Genomic DNA, 19,855 nt, shown 5'->3' on the forward strand with positions numbered 1-19,855 from the left:
TGTCAGACTGTAATGTTAAAGATGGGCGAGACATTCAAATGACAATCTCCTCTTTAACTGGCCACAATCTGCTTGGTGGTTGGGTGTAGTAGGCTTATAATTACACAATCAATGAATGAGATACTTTTTACAAAAGTATCTATATCCACAGTTAAACAAGTCTGTTATCGACATAACCTGAAATGCCGCTCAGCAAGGAAGAAGACACTGCTCCAAAACCATCATAAAAAAAGCCAAAGCCAGGTTTGCAACTGCACATGGGGACAAAGATCGTACTTTTTGGAGAAATGTCCTCTGGTTTGATGAAACAAAAATAGAACTGTTTGGCCATAATGAACACTGTTATGTTTGGAGGAAAAAGGAGGAGGCTTGCAACCCGAAGAACACCATTCCAACCGTGAAGCACGGGGGTGGCAGCATCATGTTGTGGGGGTGCTTTGCTGCAGGAGGGACTTGTGCACTTCACAAAATAGATGGCATCATGAGGGAGGAAAATTATGTGGATATATTGAAGAAACATCTCAAGACATCAGTCAGGAAGTTAAAGTTTGGTCGCAAATGGGTCTTCCAAATGGACAATGAGCAAAATGGCTTAAGGACAACAAAGTTAAGGTATTGGAGTGGCCATCACAAAGCCCCGACCTCAATCCTATGGAAAGTTTGTGGGCAGAACTGAAAAAGCGTGTGCAAGCAAGGAGGCCTACAAACCTGACTCAGTTACACCAGCTCTGTCAGGAGGAATGGGCCAAAATTCACCCAGCTTATTGTGGGAAGCTTGTGGAAGGCTACCCGAAACGTTTGCCCCAAGATAAACTATTTAAAGGCAATGCTACCAAATACTAATTGAGTCTATGTAAACTTCTGACTCACTGGGAATGTGATGAAAGAAATAAAAGCTGAAATAAATAATTCTCTCAACTATTATTCTGACATTTCACATTCTTAAAATAAAGTGGTGATCCTAACTGTGTCACGTTCTGACCTTAGTTCCTTTGTGATGTCTTTGTTTTAGTATGGTCAGGGCGTGAGTTGGGTGGGCAGTCTATGTTATTTTTTCTATGATTTGGTATTTCTGTGTTTGGCCTGGTATGGTTCTCAATCAGAGGCAGCTGTCAAATCGTTGTCCCTGATTGAGAACCATACTTAGGCAGCCTGTTTTCACCCTTGAGTTGTGGGTGATTATTTTTCTGTTTAGTGTGGTTTGCACCTGACGGAGCTGTTTCGGTTGTGCTTTTTGTTTCTTTGTTTGATAGTGTTCCGTTTAAATAAATAACATGAACAAGTACCACGCTGCGCTTTGGTCCTCACCTTCTTCCACTGACGACCGTTACATACTGACCTAAGACAGGGAGTGTTTACTCGGATTGAATGTCAGGATTTGTGAAAAACTGAGTTTAAATGTATTTGGCTAAGGTGTATGTAAACTTCTGACTTCAACTGTATATACGTTGTGACACACTATTCCCAGTCTGTGAGTTCTAACACGATTACAAAAATATACATACAGTATGCAACACACACTGAACAAAAAGGTCTGAATGCACAGATTGTTTTTTTTTGTGGGGCGTTTGAGTTGCGTATTTAGGGTTGCAGGGGACATTGATTTGTTTAATTGAGTGGGATGGACTAATTATGAATCCATTATAATTTATAAATGAATGTGCGTTAGTGTGTTTGTGTGTAGTACTGGGGCTGTTTTCCAGCAGCTCTGCAAACATGCACCCAGACACACTTTCAAAACAGGATAAATATGTTATCATTCATATTCAGTTTCATTGTGGTTTCCTGTCTGTCAGTTTGAAAGAAAAGCTCTTCGGCAGTGGTTTAAAGTACCTAAGTAAAAATCATTGAAAGTACTATTTCTATTTTTTATAACTTGTACTTTTACTCCACTACATTCCGAAAGAACATATGTACTTTTTACCTCCATAGCTTTTCCCTGATACCCAAAAGTACTCGTTTACATTTCGAATGCTCAGGCAGAACAGCACAATCGTTCCAATTCACGCACCTATCAATATTAACGTGTTGTCATCCCGACTTCCTCACTAAACACAAATACTGCGTTTGTAAATGATTTCTGAGTGTTGGAGAGTGCCCCTGTCTGTCTGTAAAAATAAATGACAAATATGACATTGTGCCATCCATCTGGTTTGCTAAATATAAGGAATTTGATGTGTAGCATTTACTTTTACTTTGTACTTTTCCTCAAGTATGACAATTGAGTACTTTTTCCATCACTTTACTTAATTCCATTGAAAACCAGATACTTTTAGAATTTTACGGAAGTCATATTTTACTGGGTGACTTTCACTTTTACTTGAGTCATTTTCTATTAAGGTATCTTTACTTTTACTCAAGTATGACAAATGAGTACTTCCCCCCCCCCACCGCTGGTCTTCTGATATAGCATCTCTCCATTCTGTTCCCACAGGATCATGTAAGTAATGGACCATGGATGCATGCTGTGGCGAACCGAGCATGCTGTGGACTGTGCATGAGAGAGGTCATTGAATGAAATCGGGTGTGTTATACAGAAATCAATTTGACCATATTTGTATAGTTTTATCTCATAGACAATCAATTATTATGTTATCAAGTCAAATTTTGAAAAATAAAAGTTCATCATTTATGTGTGGGTTTGCTCAGTGAACACTTGCTTGTAGTGTGCAACTACTGTATATGGTTATGACCTTGTAAAATGTAACGTATACTACCCTCTTGTGGATAAATTAGGAAACTACAAGCTACACATCAATTTTACGGTCCCATCACTCATAATGAGAGATTGGTGTTGCAGTAGTAAGCTACATCTAGCCTCCTATTGCCTATTGAATCCGTGCAGCGGAACAGAATCGTTAGCTCCCAGATGGTTTACAATGATTAGGCTACATCCACAGTGGGAGTGGACTGGCACAAGCTGTTTTAGATGCAGGGCTGGCTGCATCACTCTGTCTGGTCACTCCATCACACACGCAAAGGAGCAGAAAGAGGAGAGAGAAGAGGAGCTTGTGTTTTTTAGGAGCACTGCCAAAGCAGGAGCTGAAACATGTTGCCAAGTATCTGTTGTGTTTCATATCGAACCATAGTAGGCCTATGGATTTTTTTTAATATTTCAGATAGGCTGCCAACAAGTTAGTAAGATCATTTGCCACTTTAGACTAAACTATTGCCTTACATAGTACACTCACGCTGCCCATTGAACACTCATTGAGAACAGGTTCATCGTTCGGACTACACAAAAGGGGCTATCTAGAACCTAAAAGTTCCCTATAGGAGAACCCTTTGATGAACCCTTTTTGGTTCCAGATAGAACCCTCTACACAACGGGCAAAAAGAGTTCTACCTGGAAACAACAAAGGTTCTACCTGGAATCAAAAAGGGTTCTACCTGGAACAAAAAAGGGTTCTCCTGTAGGGACAGCCGAATAACCTTTTGGACCCCTTTTTTCTAAGAGTAAGGTCACATAGAGAGCTACAGTTAGTGAACAGGCCTCTAACAACTACTGAGACGGTTATCCCATGACAGATGTGGAGAGAGCAAGAGAAGAGAAAGTGAAGAGGAAGGAAGGAGAGGGGGAGGAGTTATCTGCTTTCATATACAGACAAACAAAAAAAGGCAGAAGTGAGAGGGAGAGCGGAGAACGTATCTCAGACACCCAGAGAAAGAGTGTAAGGGAGAGAGGTGGCGAGAGAGAAAAGAAAGGCAGTCATGGCTCCTTGGATGACGACCACAACGGAGCGATATGGCGTAGGTGAGTAACCCACACGCACCTGTGCAGTCCTAAGTGTGTATGTGTGTATGTGCTTGTGTGTGTTTGCTTGCTAGCTTGCAGAGGGTGATCTCTGATCGCCCTCACTTCCTCCTTGACAGGAAGTGGGCAGACCTCAGGTAACTGACTCTAACATTCTGACTGTCTGCACAGACATGATAGAGAGAGATGAGGTAGAGATCACTGATAGACCTCCATGTTCAGAGAAACAAAATGGGTGCTTAGAGTGCTTCAGTGGCTGCATCAGACAGTGACTTTGTGACATGACTGTCAGGAATCACTTGACACACATGATAGCATGCCAGGCTCAACCCTGGCATGTTTCCTAATCAGAAAGACTGATTCTATCACTGTCACTTTTCATAAACATGAACATATTGATCTTCAGAGCAGGGTTTGTATTTGTTGCAGTAGTTCTACAATGCATTAGAGCAGTGATGGGCCCCACGGGCTGCACGCACCCCCCTTTTGTTTAGGAACTCAGTCGGGGTCTCGACTTACTGTTGAGAGTTAGAATAGTAGACAACTGCTGATGCGCAACCAAATGTTTTTCATTTCACCTTGCGTATTCTACTATTCTAACTCTCAACAGTAAATTGAGCACCCGAATGAGTTTTAAAATAAAATAAAAAAATGTGTTAGTTCGTCTAAACGTGTAGAAATCATGGTCGAATTACAGACTGAAGCAACCCATTGATTTTGTTTGTCGAACATTTCTCTCCACCCCACGGCAAAATGAGTAGAATTGCATGAAGTGAGTTATAAAATTGCAAAATCTTCTCTCCGCCTAGGGCTGTCATGGTAACCTTACCGTCAGTCATGAGTCATGACCCGCAGTCCAATTCCCGGTGACCATTGTTCAAGGTAATCCCATCCCAAACTGTGTAAATTAATGGAGCTGATGGGTAGCCTACCAAATTTACTAAAGGCCCTCACTAATGGCCTGGTACTCAGCACTCTATTGTCCCTCTAATCACTCTCTAAACACTTCCTGATTGAATTTGAACAATCTGAATGATGAGTACAAATTGTGATGGGAGTAACAGGTCCTGTTCCGAAATGGACACGCGAAAGCGCTGGACCCAATATGTATAAATAAACAGTTTTAACTCGTTCTGAAAGTACCTAAAGGACAACCAGACCCGTCACCTTATTGACCCGGTCTGATCCGAGTGAGGGAAGCAGCAGAAAAGCCAATCGTTTTGCTACTTTGGAGCTATGGAGAAAAGGGAGGGAGAGAGAGAGGCACAGAGCGACAAGCTGTAGGCTATGGGGAGGTGCAGTCTGTGCAGTGTGTGTGTGTGAATGTATGTGTAAGACAGAGCACTGGAGCAGGCACAGTGGGAGAGACTGCAACCGCTGTTAACTCATGCCAGACTAACTTCTTGCTAGTTATTTATTACTCCATCCGATTACATAGTACCTGTCTTGACTGCGTCACACTGAGAGAAACTAGCTAACTGCATTGCTGCGCTTCTCACCATCCTACAGTTAACCTACACGTAACAACTACTCCATTCAGATTATAGCCTAAATAGCAGCTTTTGGTCGTTGCGGCCTTTCTTTCACATTTCACTTTTAATTCTGTCATCTCCCATTGATTAGATATACCATAACTTGCTTGGTATACAAGATCACTCTTAGAAAATAGGATTACAAAAGGGTTCTTCGGCTGTCCTCATAGGAGAACCCTTTCTGGTTCCAGGTAGAACTCTTTTTGATTCCAGGTAGAACTCTTTTTGGTTCCATGTAGAATCCTCTCTGGCAAGGGTTCTACATGGAACTCAAAAGGGTTCTACCTGGAACCAAAAGGGGTTCTTCAAAAGGGTTATCCTATTGGGATAGCTGGAAAACCCTTTTAAGTTCGAGATAGCACCTGTTTTTCTAAGAGTGCAGAGCAGTAATGCAATGGTCTCTCTCTCCGCTGGAAGCAGAAGGGTCAGAGTGCCTGCCTTCCTGGCCACGTTTTCCAAACCATCAGTATAACGTCACACCATGCAGTTCATATGTTTACATTTGTCCTAAGACATTCCCAGGTTTATAGTTCTATCACAACCAAATCAATAAATCATGTTATTGTGATGGTGTAGGCTATATTAAATGGATTTATTCAACCCCCCCCCCCCCGATGGCTTGCACCAGTAAGCGTGTATGCGTGGAAATCCTGGACATGCTAAACATGTTTAGGTTCATTAACAGTCAATTACCGTGAGACCGGCAGCATTTGCATGCCAATTACCAGCTGGCAAAATGTCATGACCGCCACAGCCCTATAGTCTCCGTCCCAATGGCGAAATGTGTAGAATTGCAGCAAACTTGCTTTAAGACTGCAACATTTTCTCTACATCTCAGGGCAAGGTGTGTAGAATTGCAGGAAATGAATTCTAAAATTGATAAACCTTCTTTCGTGTTCGATTGAAAACACAGGAAGTGTAGAAGGGAGGAAGTAACATGAGGTTTCTGGCTGTCACAAATAGAGCAGTGGCACAGTGGGCGTGAGTACGTTTCCATTTCTAGCATCATGTGTACACAGACCTGTAAAACACCAGAACAATGGAAGACAGTGTACAACCATATTATTACTGATGGACAAGAACGTTTTTTGAGGGGGGCGGTATAACTATCGCTATTGGACATGTTAAAGAAGGCACACAATATACATATATCCTCTTTTCTTTTTGTAATCTGAACAAGCACATATACACTGAGTATACCGAACATTAGGAACACCTTAAATATTGAGTGTAAAACAGGTTCGTTGTGGATGTTGCTTCAAAGCCTAACACAACGAAGTGGACAGAGCTTTCTTTCTAAGGTGATGATTCATTCAAAACACCCATATGTATTTTAGAGCTTGTGCCTACTACACGTGGCAGAAAAAAAAACATAAAATAAAACCGACTAAAGATGCCTTTCGTACATAATTGGTATACTCCCAAATTAAACACGTTTGAGTAATCGCCTTTGAGTGTGGGCTGTATTATTATGCAAACTGGATGGACTGGTTACTTTATGCTACACTCCAAAATGTCTACCCACAAGTCTGGGAGAGAACATATAGCCCTAGGTGATGCTGTTGATTCATTGATTGTGAAGGGCGGCTTACAGTTAGCCTACAATTATAGTGAATTTGTATTTGTAATAGGGAATGTGCATAATTAACTGGGTGACACATCTCGATGGGGCAGAGGGGCTGTCAACAGTTTAGTGAAATGTGTTTTGTTTGCGAAAACATGCCGCTATCGATGTTCCCCGAACAGATTTCACTTGGTTTCCCAAACTAAACACTGGGTAGCTGCAGGAACAGGGTTGGAGAGCCCATGGCACATAGAGTTTGGGCGGGATCTCACCTGTCGCGCATCTGGGCCCCGGCCCCACTACCGATTCTGGGACACACCGTGTGACGCAGACAGACACCTCTGGAACTTTCCTCGCTGTGTGTGTGTGTGTTTGTCTGCACATGTGTGTATATGTATGGATATGTTAGTATGAGAGAGAGCGTTTGTTTGTCACTTACAGCATATATTTGTGTCTGTGTGTGTAACAGTGCAGACAGACCTCTGGGACTTTCCTCGCTGTGTGTGTGTGTGTGTGTGTGTTTATCTGCACATGTGTGGATATGTATGGATATGTTAGTATGAGAGAGAGCATTTGTTTGTCAGTTACTGTATACAGTATATATTTGTGTCTCTGTGTGTAGCAGTGCAGACAGACCTCTGGGACTTTCCTCGCTGTGTGTGTGTGTGTGTGTGTTTATCTGCACATGTGTGGATATGTATGGATATGTTAGTATGAGAGAGATCATTTGTTTGTCAGTTACAGTATACAGTATATATTTGTGTCTCTGTGTGTCGCAGTGCAGACAGACATCTGCCAGCAGGGTGCCCCTAGGAGGGCAGGAGAAGGAAGGAGAGGGTATGAGGGCGAGGGGAGGTACTGTAAGATAGATCAACTACGAAATTTGCAGGTAGAATTGGAGTCTATCAAATAACATTACTTGCATAATTTCGAATCCACTTTTTACGTATCCACTGACTATCTTCCTAATATTGAGTTGCACTCTCCATTTTGCCCTCAGAACAGCCTCAATTTGTCAGGGCATGGACTCTACAAAGTTTCAAAAGTGTTCCACGGGGATGCTTCGGTGTGGAATCCAACGTTTCCCACAGTTGTGTCAAGTTGGTTGGATGTCCTTTGAGTGTTGGACCATTCTTCATACACACAGGGAACTGTTGAGCGTGAAAACCTCCGCAGCGTTGCAGGTCTTGGCATTTACTACCAGGCCCCGCTCAAAGGCACTGAAGTCCTTTATCTTGCCCATTCACTCTCTGAATGGCACACATACACAATCCATGTCTCAGTTGTCTCAAGGCTTCAAAATCCTTCTTTAACCTGTAATCCCCTTCATCTACACAGATTGAAGTGGATTTAACAAGTGACTTCAATAAGGGATCATAGCTTTCACCTGGATTCCCCTGGTCAGTCTATGTCAGGGGAAGAGCAGGCGTTCTTAATGTTTTGCACAGTCAGCGTATACGCTTGTTCCCCAACAAGCAAAACAAAAATCGAACATGCCCTCCCTCCCTCCCCCGAACAAGGAACGTTGATTGTTTTTGTTGGGTCTAAAGTGTGGCAAACAAAAGCTAATGGTTCGTTTCGTTTCGGTTTCTTCTCTCTTACTGGTGTGACATTCATTAGCCATCTCTCTGTGTCTCCCCTAGTAACATGGAATTTCATTGGCCGTGGGGTGAAGCAACTGTCTCTGGAGGTTGGGGACACAGTCCACATCCAGGAGACCTGCGATGGTGAGGGAGCTGACTGGGAATGTTGTGGTTTGACTGGGAATAATGTGTGTGTCTGGATGTCATTCTTTTAGCTGATTACTACTAAGACAGTTTTACAGTGTGTGTGCTGTGACTGGATGTGATATGTGTATGTCCTGTGACTGGATGTGATATGTGTATGTCCTGTGACTGGATGTGATATGTGTATGTCCTGTGACCGGATGTGATATGTGTGTGTCCTGTCACTGGATGTGATATGTGTATGTCCTGTGACTGGAGGTGGTATGTGTATGTCCTGTGACTGGATGTGATATGTGTATGTCCTGTGACTGGATGTGATATGTGTATGTCCTGTGACTGGATGTGATATGTGTATGTCCTGTGACTGGATGTGATATGTGTATGTCCTGTCACTGGATGTGATATGTGTATGTCCTGTGACTGGAGGTGGTATGTGTATGTCCTGTGACTGGATGTGATATGTGTATGTCCTGTGACTGGATGTGATATGTGTATGTCCTGTGACTGGATGTGATATGTGTATGTCCTGTGACTGGATGTGATATGTGTATGTCCTGTGACTGGATGTGATATGTGTATGTCCTGTGACTAGATGTGATATGTGTATGTCCTCTGACTAGATGTGATATGTGTATGTCCTCTGACTGTGCCCTTTGTTTCCTGGTTGCAGGCTGGTATAAAGGCTACCTAGTCAGGAACAAGGATCGACAGGTAAGACAACACCTGGACAGGTTAAGACAGGATAGATGCGTTGGGTGAAAGTGCATGTTATTTTGGCGAGGAAGTGAGCAAATAGGATTTCTATGTACTCTCTCCCTCAATCTTTATATCTGTCCTTTCTCCCCGCTCTCTACCTCTCCCCCCCCATACCTTCACAGGGAGCATTCCCGGCCAGCATAGTGCAGCTGAGGAAGGTCATCATTGAAAAGCAAGGGTGAGTGGTGTGGGTGTGTGTGTGTGTGTGTGTGTGTGTGTGTGTGTGTGTGTGTGTGTGTGTGTGTCAGCAATATGTGGTTTTAATTCCACAGGGACCAGGAGGTGGTGTTGTCAGCAGAGATGCCCCTAGTGAAGGAGGTGACCACCACTCTGAGGGAGTGGGGAAGCATCTGGAAACAACTCTATGTGGTAAACACCTCAACACTCTTTGTGTGTGTGTGTGTGTGTGTGTACGTGCACATGTACATGTACAGATGAAGGATCTTAATTTGAGCCAGGTTGCTCCAGCAGGAAAATAATCAGCAACAGGAAATTTAAATTATTCTGACATTAGTTTGACATAGTCTGACATTTTGAAGTGGAAATTACAAACTTTACAAGCTGTTTTAAACCTTGAATATACTACAAGTTTGCATTTCCTGTTGTGCAGGAAAATATGCAGTAACAAGCATGGTGTGTGTGTGTAACCATTTGTCTTTCTGTGTAGACCAATAAGAAGAAGCGTGTGGTGCAGGTCCAACGGCTGATGTGGGATCTGATGGAATGGCGTTCCCAGCTCCTGTCTGGCACGCTGCCTAGCGACGAGTTCAAGGAGCTCAAACAGAAAGTCACCTCCAAAATTGACTATGGCAACAAGTATGGCCCATAGACTCTAACAGAACTACACTCTTAGAATGAGTGGTGACTCGAGAAACCCTGGAGTTCCTCAAGGAACCATTACTATTCAATGGATAATATTTTCACCTTTGGTTACTTGAGGGGGTTCTTGGAAGAACATGTAATAGTTCATTGTAGCAATGGGTTCCTCTGGAGTGGAGGCATGGCTTAGCAGGAGCATGGCTTTAAGATATATCTTTTTTTGGCCACCCGTTAGAGTAAATGTCATTCCTGTTCATCTGTTCTGTTGTATTGTCATCACATGTTAAAGTTGAACACTGACAGTTGTGTAGCTTCAGGGCGGTTACATGAACACAGTAATGCAATTATTGTTGACAGTCAGATTAAAATAATATTTTGATGAAATAATTGACATGCTTTGCAAGAAGAACGATTTCCCTAATAATTCTGTTTACATGGACACATCTGAAATCAGGCTACCTGATTGGCACTCTGATAAATGCAGAAATTTGCCAATCAAAATAAACGCTCTACCACAGCGAACATATTATTTTTTGCAGAGCATATTTGATTCTGAGTTCGGACATATGAAGTTTGTATTTGAAAACGACTTCTAAGAAGCGTACATTCAGTTGTTCCCGGACACACTTCACTCACACTAAAGAGGGAGGCTCGCTCGGATGGTGCTAGCATGTCTACATGTTAATCACTTGAAAGATAGCTCCGAAAAACCAGTGGTTTTAATCGGCATATGATTACTTCGGTTATGACCTTAATGCCGATTAAGATAAGCAGAGTATGGCATTTACATGACAGTTACCCTCATTGACTGTGTTTACGTGCACACTAATCATTCGATACTAAACAGATTATAGCAGTAGGCAGATTATGCAATAGAGGTGTATGAGTTCCTCAAGATCCTGTGCAAATCCCAAAGTTGAAATAGTTACCACTTTATTACTGTATGTAATCAGCATCGTTAATATTATTGATATTATATGGAATATGCATAAATATTCAAGGAACATTTATTTCCAGTGTACAAACTTGAAGATGAATTACATTTTACAGGCGACCAAACATAAATAGCTGAAAAGCCATACTTCCAATTAACCATGCCTCCAATCTGATAGGCTGTCACCTCTACAATATATTATTAAAAAGGTTCATAACTGAACCCCTTCCATCACAGAAAGGTTTTTCTGAGGGGTTCCTCAAGGAATCTTTCTCAACTGGAAAAGTTCCGCCTGTGTGGCAACCCAAAAGGTTATTCCAGGCACCTTTACTTCTAGGAGTGCACATTATCACTAAAATAGATTATTCTCATTTGGGAAAGTTTCCATCTCTGCATCTGTCTGAGAGATACACATTTCTCTTTCTCCATCTGCTCCTTCTCCTCCTCCTACCTACTCCTCCATCTCCTCCTTCTTCTTCCTCCTTCCTGTCCCCTCCAGGATCTTGGAGTTGGACCTGGTGGTGCGCGATGTGAATGGGAACATGCTGGACCCAGAGAACGCCAGCGTGATCAGCCTGTTCAGAGCCCACCAAGATGCCACCACCAAGATCAACGAACGCATCAAAGAGGAACAGGTCAGGTTTGAACAAACCTATCACAATGATCAATCTCAGCGCTGTAGGTTCACGGGTCTGTAATTCATATTTTTGCTATTTTCACAACTGGAATTATGGGCGCAGTAGCTGGTGGTGTGTTTTGATGAATAAACAAATTGTTGGTGAGTTGAGGCTTGGACCCTCACTGGGCAATCAGAACATGCCCCATGGCTAAGTATATGGTTGCTTCAAGTTGGGTATTTTAATGTATTGCATTGTCAGTTAGTCTATTATAGCCTAGTTCGTTAAATAGCCTGCACCATATTTACTAAATATGATGAATATATTTGCAGTCCGCATTGTTCTAATATCACTGCTTTCAATATGAAAATACATTCTTAAACATAGACAATAGTATTTGCACTGATATAGAGGCTAAGCCTACTGTAAATTACAGTCTGGACATGCCAAACATGGTCAATAAGCATGAAGATTAAATTCACTGCCCTTTTGATAAGGCCTAAAAAGACTGATCATTCTAATCAAATGTAATAATCAAATTGTAATAAAAACAGGCTACAGATGTAAGATCTCATTTTGAGCCAGTTTGCTAAAGCAGGAAAATAATCCTGAAGCAACTAGAAATGTCAATTATAATATGGATTATGATTAATGGACATTTGTGTAGGGGTTGATACATTTTTCGTAAGGGCAAATCAAGTCTGAAATTTCAAAGTAGAAATGACAAACTTCAGCAGCCTTTTTAAACCTCAAATACACTATACGTTTTATATTTCCTGCATTGCAACAGGGTGACCAAATTAAGATCCTACATCTGTATCTCTGAAAAACAGTTACAGGCACCATAATTGCTCCCCATGGGCTTATAGTACAGAGAAGGCCATTTGGAATATGGAATATGGACTATGGAATTTATATTATGGAGAGTTTTACGCAGATCCAAACTTTTCACAGGAGCTAGATAAAGATCCAATATAAAGAGAAAGGGGGCATGTCCACTCACCTTTATACTGCTCGTTTATAAACATTTTACGGATCGTATTTGCACTTCTCCAGATTGCATTGCATTCGAGCCATGACATGGGCAGTGAATATTTGGTTATTAATCAAATTAAACAAAAAACAGTCCATCTTTTTTTAAACCAACAACAATATTTCTAAGTAGGATCGGGTCAGAAACATGATATCATAAATCGCTTCTCCCGTTCCATGGCACTGTGGGGCCTAAATGTCTTTACGCATAACATCCGCACGTCTATACAAAATTCTAGGCTCCTATCAATTGTATCGTTGCCAATGTGCAAGGCTGATTCAAAAAAAAACTGCCATTTATATGGCATTATAGGATGACTGAATAGGAGCGGTAATCGGACAAGGGGCACTCATCGGAAATGGGGATGAATAACCTACCTGAACAATCGAAATGAAGTATACAGGTATGTGAATTGTGAATAAGGGAAAAGTACGAGGGCAAAAACCTCTAAAATATTTCAAAACATTCTCAGTAGACCATAACTCATAGACTACTTGGGTAATTTATTTTATTTTTTATTTGACCTTTTATGGACATGGATAAAAAAGACAACACCTCCTGTATGCGATGCCGCTAAACCAGCCTTGATTAAGGGGAGGGTAGGCTACGCTTGGTTTTTAATCTAATTAAATACAATGGGGGGGAACCAATCGTTTTTTATGGTTCTAAATATGATATTCACCTGCACAAAAGGCCCATCTCTCTTCCACTGTGCATCATGGCTGGATAGGCTGCGCTTCCGCTCTCAAATCCATGCCATTATCAACTGGGCTACGGTTAAGTCCTGCTTTTTGTGGGTCTTAAAACTTCCGATTAGCGCTGCATAAAATGGTGGCTTGCGCATGTTTTTAAGGACACACCTCAAATATTGCCACCCCTCCCACCTCAGCACAAGGGAGTTGACGCTAGACAGGTAAAATTGCCAAACCTGGCGTTAGAGCTGGAAAATGCCAAGTGCACCCGTTTTTACATTACGAAATGTCAAACTAACGTGCATTTGACAAGTGCTCCTCCTTAGCCATAGCCGAAAAAATAGAGCCCAGAGAGTAAGAGAGAAAGAAAGACCGAGAATAAGGGAAAGTGGGGTCAGGGTTGAAGAGGTGGAGTTACAGAGATGGGGAGAAAAGTGTGGATGAAGTAAGATTGAGAGAGTTGAGAAAGTAGCGATAAAGAGAATACAAATAAGACATTGGTCAGACACCATATATGATATCCAAGAGTGTAGGCATAGTCAACAAGCCCCTTACATTTAAGTATCTCTCTCACCCTCCCCCCCCCCCCCCCCCCCCCCCTCTCTCGCTCTCTCTCCTCGCTCTCTCCTCGCTCTCTCTCTTCTGTAGTCCAACGTTCAGACGGGCCACTCGGTAATCTCGGCCCGGATCCAGTCCTCTCCCACTCACAGCCTCTATGTCTTCGTCCGGAACTTTGTCTGTCGGATCGGAGAAGATTCTGAACTCTTCATGTCCCTATACGACCCCAACAAACAGACCATCATCAGGTCTCTATCTAAACATCCCTCTATCCAGTTCTCTTTTTACATCCATCTTGTGCTTCGTTCACCCTTCCTCCCTCTGCCTCTATTTATTTATCTCTCCTCACTCTCTTCCTCCTCTTACCCCACTTTCCATATGTTTTTATTCCTGTACTGTGCTGTACTGTACTGTACTGTGCTGTACTGTACTGTGGTGTACTGTACTGTGGTGTGCTGTGTTGTGCTGTGTTGTGCTGTACTGTACTGTGGTGTGCTGTGTTGTGCTGTACTGTACTGTACTGTGGTGTGCTGTGTTGTGCTGTACTGTGCTGTGCTGTACTGTACTGTGGTGTGCTGTGCTGTGCTATACTGTGCTGTGCTGTGCTGTGCTGTGCTGTGCTGTACTGTGCTGTGCTGTACTGTACTGTGGTGTGCTGTGTTGAACTGTACTGTGGTGTGCTGTGCTGTACTGTACTGTGGTGTGCTGTACTGTACTGTGGTGTGCTGTGCTGTGCTGTACTGTGCTGTACTGTGCTGTAGCGTAGCACTTGTCATAGAATGCAGCACATAGAAAGGCAGTTTGACTGACACCAGTGATGATGATGGATACCTGCCTCTCTCATCCTCACTACTTTTCTCTTCCTCTCCTCCTCTTATTCCCATGTCAACCTGTTCTCAATATGGTTGCAGTCTTATGTACTGTACATACTATTTCATTATGAACATAGTAATGCAGAACATAAAGGAGCAGAGCTTGACTAACAGCTAATGGCGACAGCTGTCTATCACTGTCAAACAGACCCATCTATACTCCACTCCCTCCTTTCTCATCCAGACCAGAGTCAAACTGTGTCAAACTGTGACAGGGATCTTTTTGGAAGGTGTGGGCTTTGGATGGCTCGGCAACATTTCCCCGATGTACATGCAGAGCAGATTGATAGGAAGTCAGCGTCAGTCTCTGCTGGACAAGAACAGTTCTATTTAGGAGAAGTGTTTTTTTGGAAGAGCTGAAAGCAATGGATTAGCAATTATTTTTGTCTATGTCCCAAAAATGTTTTTAACATGTGCATTCAATGCATTTAGATTCTTATTGAGGGTTTATTACGTGTTTATAAGACATGTTCTGTTAACCCTTTCCATGTCCCCCCCCCCCCCCCTCCAGTGAGAACTACCTGATCCGTTGGACCAGTAAAGGTTTTCCTAAAGACGTTGACATGCTGAACAACCTGAAGGTTGTCTTTACAGTAAGTCACCACTAGGGAGCACTGTTTGATGCCGAAATGATTCCGTCATACCGTCATATCGTTTAGGTCAGTGGTTCTCAACTGGTTTTGCCTCGGGACCCCCATGTTATTTAGATTTCTCCTCCCTCATACCCCTCCAGGACCTGGGGAATAAGGATTTGAACAGAGACAAGATCTACCTGATCTGTCAGATAGTGAGAGTGGGTCGTATGGAACTGAAAGAGACTGGCACCAAGAAGTGTACCCTGGGCCTCCGCAGGCCCTTTGGAGTGGCAGGTAGGTACTAGTGTATGGCATAGGGCAGTGGGCAGTGTTAACAAGATTTTGAATTGGGATCCACTGATAGTGGTCACGGCTTGACACACAAGTACATTCATATTTTGTACTAGGTGGATCACAGAAAATGTAAAAGAGGCAATTATTTTCTTCTTCTCTGCAGTGATGGACATCAGTGACATCATCAAAGGAAAGATAGAGTGTGACGAGGAGAAGCAGTATTTCATCCCGTTCGTTCCGTGAGTCCTGCCTCCTTCTCCCTGTCCACCTCTCTCCCCCCATCCCTACCTAGTTTAGTCATTGTAATGTAGTTGAAATGTTTTTTTTTTTTTTTTTTAATTTGGGGGGGGGGAGTATGTAGTTGAAATGTTTGTGTGTTTACAGGGTTGTGGCAGAGAATGACTTCCTCCACTCCCTGCTGAACAAGGTGACAGCATCGCGGGGAGACAGTGGAGGACAAGGTAGTACACACCCCACAGAGTAGCCCAAACAACCTCTTCTTTGGCTGATGTCTCTACTGGCTGTTGTTGTTACAGTACTATTACTGAATGGACTCTTCACACTATTCCATGGACTTTATTGTCAACGCTTGCCCCCTTCCTCCCTCCAGGTCTATGGGTGACGATGAAGGCCCTGGTGGGTGACATCGTCCAGATCCGTAAGGAGTACCCCCACCTGGTGGACCGCAGCACGGTGGTGGCCCGTAAACTGGGCTTCCCAGAAATCATCATGCCGGGGGACATCCGCAACGACATCTACTTGACTCTGTGGACTGGGGACTTTGACAAGTACAACAAGACCACCCAGAAAAACATGGAGGTCATCATGATGGTGTGTGACGAGGAGGGCAAGGCCGTGCCGGTGAGTTGGGCAGGACACGGTGTGTGTGTGTGTGTGTCACACCAAATATAAAAACTCTGTCACACAAATAGAACATCTCCTCACACTAACAATATTATACCCAAGGCCATCTGGAAGTAGCCAAGAAGGGATACTGTTTCAGCACTGTATCATACTTTGTATTTCATATGTCATCTGCTGTTTAGGGTTGTTGGGTTCGATGTATCTAGGTGGATGGGAGTTAGTTGAATTGATAGTCTCTTTCTGTCGTCTCTCTTTTTCTGTCGTCTCTCTCTTTCTGTCGTCTTTTGTTCTGTCATCTCTCTCTGTTGTCTCTCTCTTTCTGTCATCTCTCGTTCTGTCATCTCTCTCTCTCTGTTGTCTCTCTCTTTCTGTCATCTCTCGTTCTGTCATCTCTCTTTCTGTCGTCTCTCTCTTTCTGTCGTCTCTCTTTCTGTTTTGTCCTGTAGAACTCTATCTGTCTGGGAGCCGGGGATCGGCCGCTGAACGAGTACAGATCTGTCATCTACTACCAGGTCAAACAACCACGCTGGATGGAGACGTTCAAGGTCAGTGTGTGTGCATGCGTGCATGCGTTGTTGTATGCTTGTGCATGTTGATCAACTGTTGCCCTCTGTGTATACTACAATGCATAGTCTGTTTTAATATGTGGTATTGTAGGGCCCTGGTTTTGTGCATTCATGTGACATAGCAAGATTTCATCCTGTATTTTGAGCCTCTTCCAGAAAGGAGAATTACACCAAAAATGAAAGCAATTGTCTGATGATGGTGCTGGACCATCTGACTTAAAGAGAAACTGGAAGGTTTGAGGAAAAGGTTTTAAATAAAGGTTCAAATCCAGGCATGTCACATGATTGCGCAAATCACAGGGCCGTAACAGGACATCTCCTGTTGTGATGTAATGTAATGTGATGTAATGTTGTCCTACGCCCTGTAGGTGGCCATCCCTCTGGAGGAGATGCATAGGAGCCACCTGCGCTTCATGTTCAGACACCGCTCCTCTCAGGAGTGTGAGTACACCCAACTCTGGCCTCCCATATATCCTCCCATTGCATCCTTACTTTCTTAACCGCTGAGCTGATTGGACTGGAGGGGTGAAAGCAATGTGACAGGGGGCATTACATACCTCTACTAAATAAATGACCTTAGGTCTGTCTCTCCCCCATCGTCTCTCTTTCTGTAGCCAAGGATAAGAGTGAGAAGAACTTTGCCATGGCGTTTGTTCATCTGATGAAGGCGGATGGAACAGTGCTGCAGGATGGACTTCATGAACTGGTTGTCTTTAAGGTCAGAACTGAATCAACTCTTATTCACACAACTACAGAACTACGGAAACAACTCACATTCATATGGAGAAATGAGCCAGTACAGATTCACAGTCTGAAAGAACTGGAGAATTGAATCACGTCTGAGTCATAGCCAAATCACTGACTGAATAGGCTAAACTAAGTCATTGGAGATTCCCTGCCAAATGAACTGGAATTATTGATTAAGCGCCAAATTGAATGAAAATTAATTACTGTTCATTCGCACACTCCCAAACTAAACTATACCCCCCCCCCTCTCTTTCTTAGGGGGACAGTAAGAGGATGGAGGATGTGAACTCGTACCTGTCCCAGCCCTCTACGCGAAACCAGGGTGACGTTCCAAAGGGGGGGACACTGAGTCGCAGCAGTGTAGGAGTCCTGTCTGTCAGCTCCAGAGACAGCTTCACCGTCTCAACCCTCGTCTGCTCCACCAAACTCACCCAGAACGGTGTGTGTGTATGTGTGTGTGGGGAGGGGGATGACTCAGAACAGACTGAGTATGTTCTAGATTAGAACAATGTGGGAGGGATGTCATAGTTTTGTCCTACACACACACACACACACACACACACACACACACACGTTTCCCCCATACACAGTTATGGTCTTGCCATACAGGTGCTGTGTAACAGCTGTTGGTGAGGAAGACAGTCCATCATTGTAATGATCACTGTGCTGCAGTATTAATCACCAGTCCAGATGCAAGTGCTTATACAATTTTTTTAAAATACAAACACAGGCACGCAAGGACACACACACAAACAAACACACACACACACACAGCGTCATGCTGGGTAAAGGTTTTATACATGGAGGCCATTAAAATGAGCAGTTTTAATTCAAAACAACATGTTTGATTAACAAACAAGCTGTAAAATATTGTCAAAGCAGCATTTGCCAATTCTTTGTTTTTGTTAACCATACCTTATAAATGTCACGAAGTGTGCACAACTAACCCAAGCTAACCAAATCGCTAATATCGCTAGCTAGTTCAACTTTGGCAGCTAGCTATATTAGCAATGATGCTAACTTCTCTTTGAAAGACATTAGAGATCTATTATTCACTTAGCGAATGCAAAGTAACTGGGCCAAGCGGTTGCTTCCGCTGAGTGTATGGATAGGAAAGATTTCAACAATGGGGTGCATGGTTTGCTCCACCCCACAGGCACTTAGGGGGCTTACTTTTTATGCCCCATCAGTGGAGGTTGGCGAGGCATGGGCCGTGGCCAGTCCTGAACCTATTGAGGGTGGACCATTCCTTCCTGGGGAGGTTGAAACCAGGGGCCTGTGGTGAGGGGGTACTGATTGGGTGCTTATTTGTCAGGTCGAGTGACTCCCATTCTTGTGTCCACTTTTGTTGAAGTCGTCAGTGGGTGGGTCTTCCCAAATTGTCTTTCCTGCGGGGAGGCGTATCTTTGGTTGGTTGAGGAGCTCCTCGCGGAGCGGTAGGTGTGGGACGTTGCAGACTTTTTCAATCGTTTTCTGGGTAGTTTCGAGTCTCCAGATATGTGGAAGGGGGATGTTTGCCAGGACAGGGAGCCAGGGAAGTAGGGTGGATCGTAGTGTTCCATGGTGGCATTTATTTGTGTGTCAACTGTGTGTGTGTGTGTGTGTGTGTGTGTGTGTGTGTGTGTGTGTGTGTGTGTGAGTGACGACCTTGACCAAACAGATGCACAGTAGAGAATGAGATTGCTAGTGCTGAGGTATGAAGGGTGGTGGTAGCGGAGCCCCATGTTCAGCCCTGCTTTGTAAAAAAACAGGTTTAGAGTAACAGTGAAATGCTTAACGTGAACTAACTCACTTTTGTACATCGCACTGGTCCGCACGATTGACTTTATTTTAGCGACCCAAAAAACGTAATACTTCCAGATCAACTATAATATCAATACCATTGTAAAGCACAATTTCTCCCTTTTCTAACAAAATCAATGACTAGGCCTTCATGATGCCCATCTCTGCA

At 43.2% G+C, this 19,855-nt stretch overlaps 1 protein-coding gene across 2 annotated transcripts in view; it reads left to right on the forward strand.

Moving 5' to 3' along the window:
* Positions 1-3,609: 3,609 nt before the first annotated feature.
* LOC109864674 (dedicator of cytokinesis protein 2) overlaps positions 3,610-19,855 on the forward strand; it is a 139,672-nt gene continuing 123,426 nt past the window's right edge. For both annotated transcript variants that reach the window (XR_004204125.1, XM_031797056.1), the window contains exons 1-17: positions 3,610-3,754; positions 8,494-8,577; positions 9,248-9,288; positions 9,456-9,511; positions 9,606-9,702; positions 10,001-10,149; positions 11,586-11,721; positions 14,077-14,234; positions 15,370-15,451; positions 15,592-15,727; positions 15,891-15,966; positions 16,112-16,188; positions 16,338-16,588; positions 17,038-17,136; positions 17,526-17,598; positions 17,772-17,875; positions 18,163-18,343. Coding sequence is in view for 1 of the 2 variants with exons in the window: in XM_031797056.1 (XP_031652916.1) it covers positions 3,712-3,754; positions 8,494-8,577; positions 9,248-9,288; positions 9,456-9,511; positions 9,606-9,702; positions 10,001-10,149; positions 11,586-11,721; positions 14,077-14,234; positions 15,370-15,451; positions 15,592-15,727; positions 15,891-15,966; positions 16,112-16,188; positions 16,338-16,588; positions 17,038-17,136; positions 17,526-17,598; positions 17,772-17,875; positions 18,163-18,343 (1,843 nt within the window). In the remaining variant the exon portion in view is untranslated. The remainder of the gene's footprint in view (positions 3,755-8,493; positions 8,578-9,247; positions 9,289-9,455; positions 9,512-9,605; positions 9,703-10,000; positions 10,150-11,585; positions 11,722-14,076; positions 14,235-15,369; positions 15,452-15,591; positions 15,728-15,890; positions 15,967-16,111; positions 16,189-16,337; positions 16,589-17,037; positions 17,137-17,525; positions 17,599-17,771; positions 17,876-18,162; positions 18,344-19,855) is intronic.

The sequence above is a fragment of the Oncorhynchus kisutch genome, linkage group LG19, assembly GCF_002021735.2.
Source record: "Oncorhynchus kisutch isolate 150728-3 linkage group LG19, Okis_V2, whole genome shotgun sequence".
In the NCBI taxonomy this organism is placed as follows: Eukaryota; Metazoa; Chordata; class Actinopteri; order Salmoniformes; family Salmonidae; genus Oncorhynchus; species Oncorhynchus kisutch.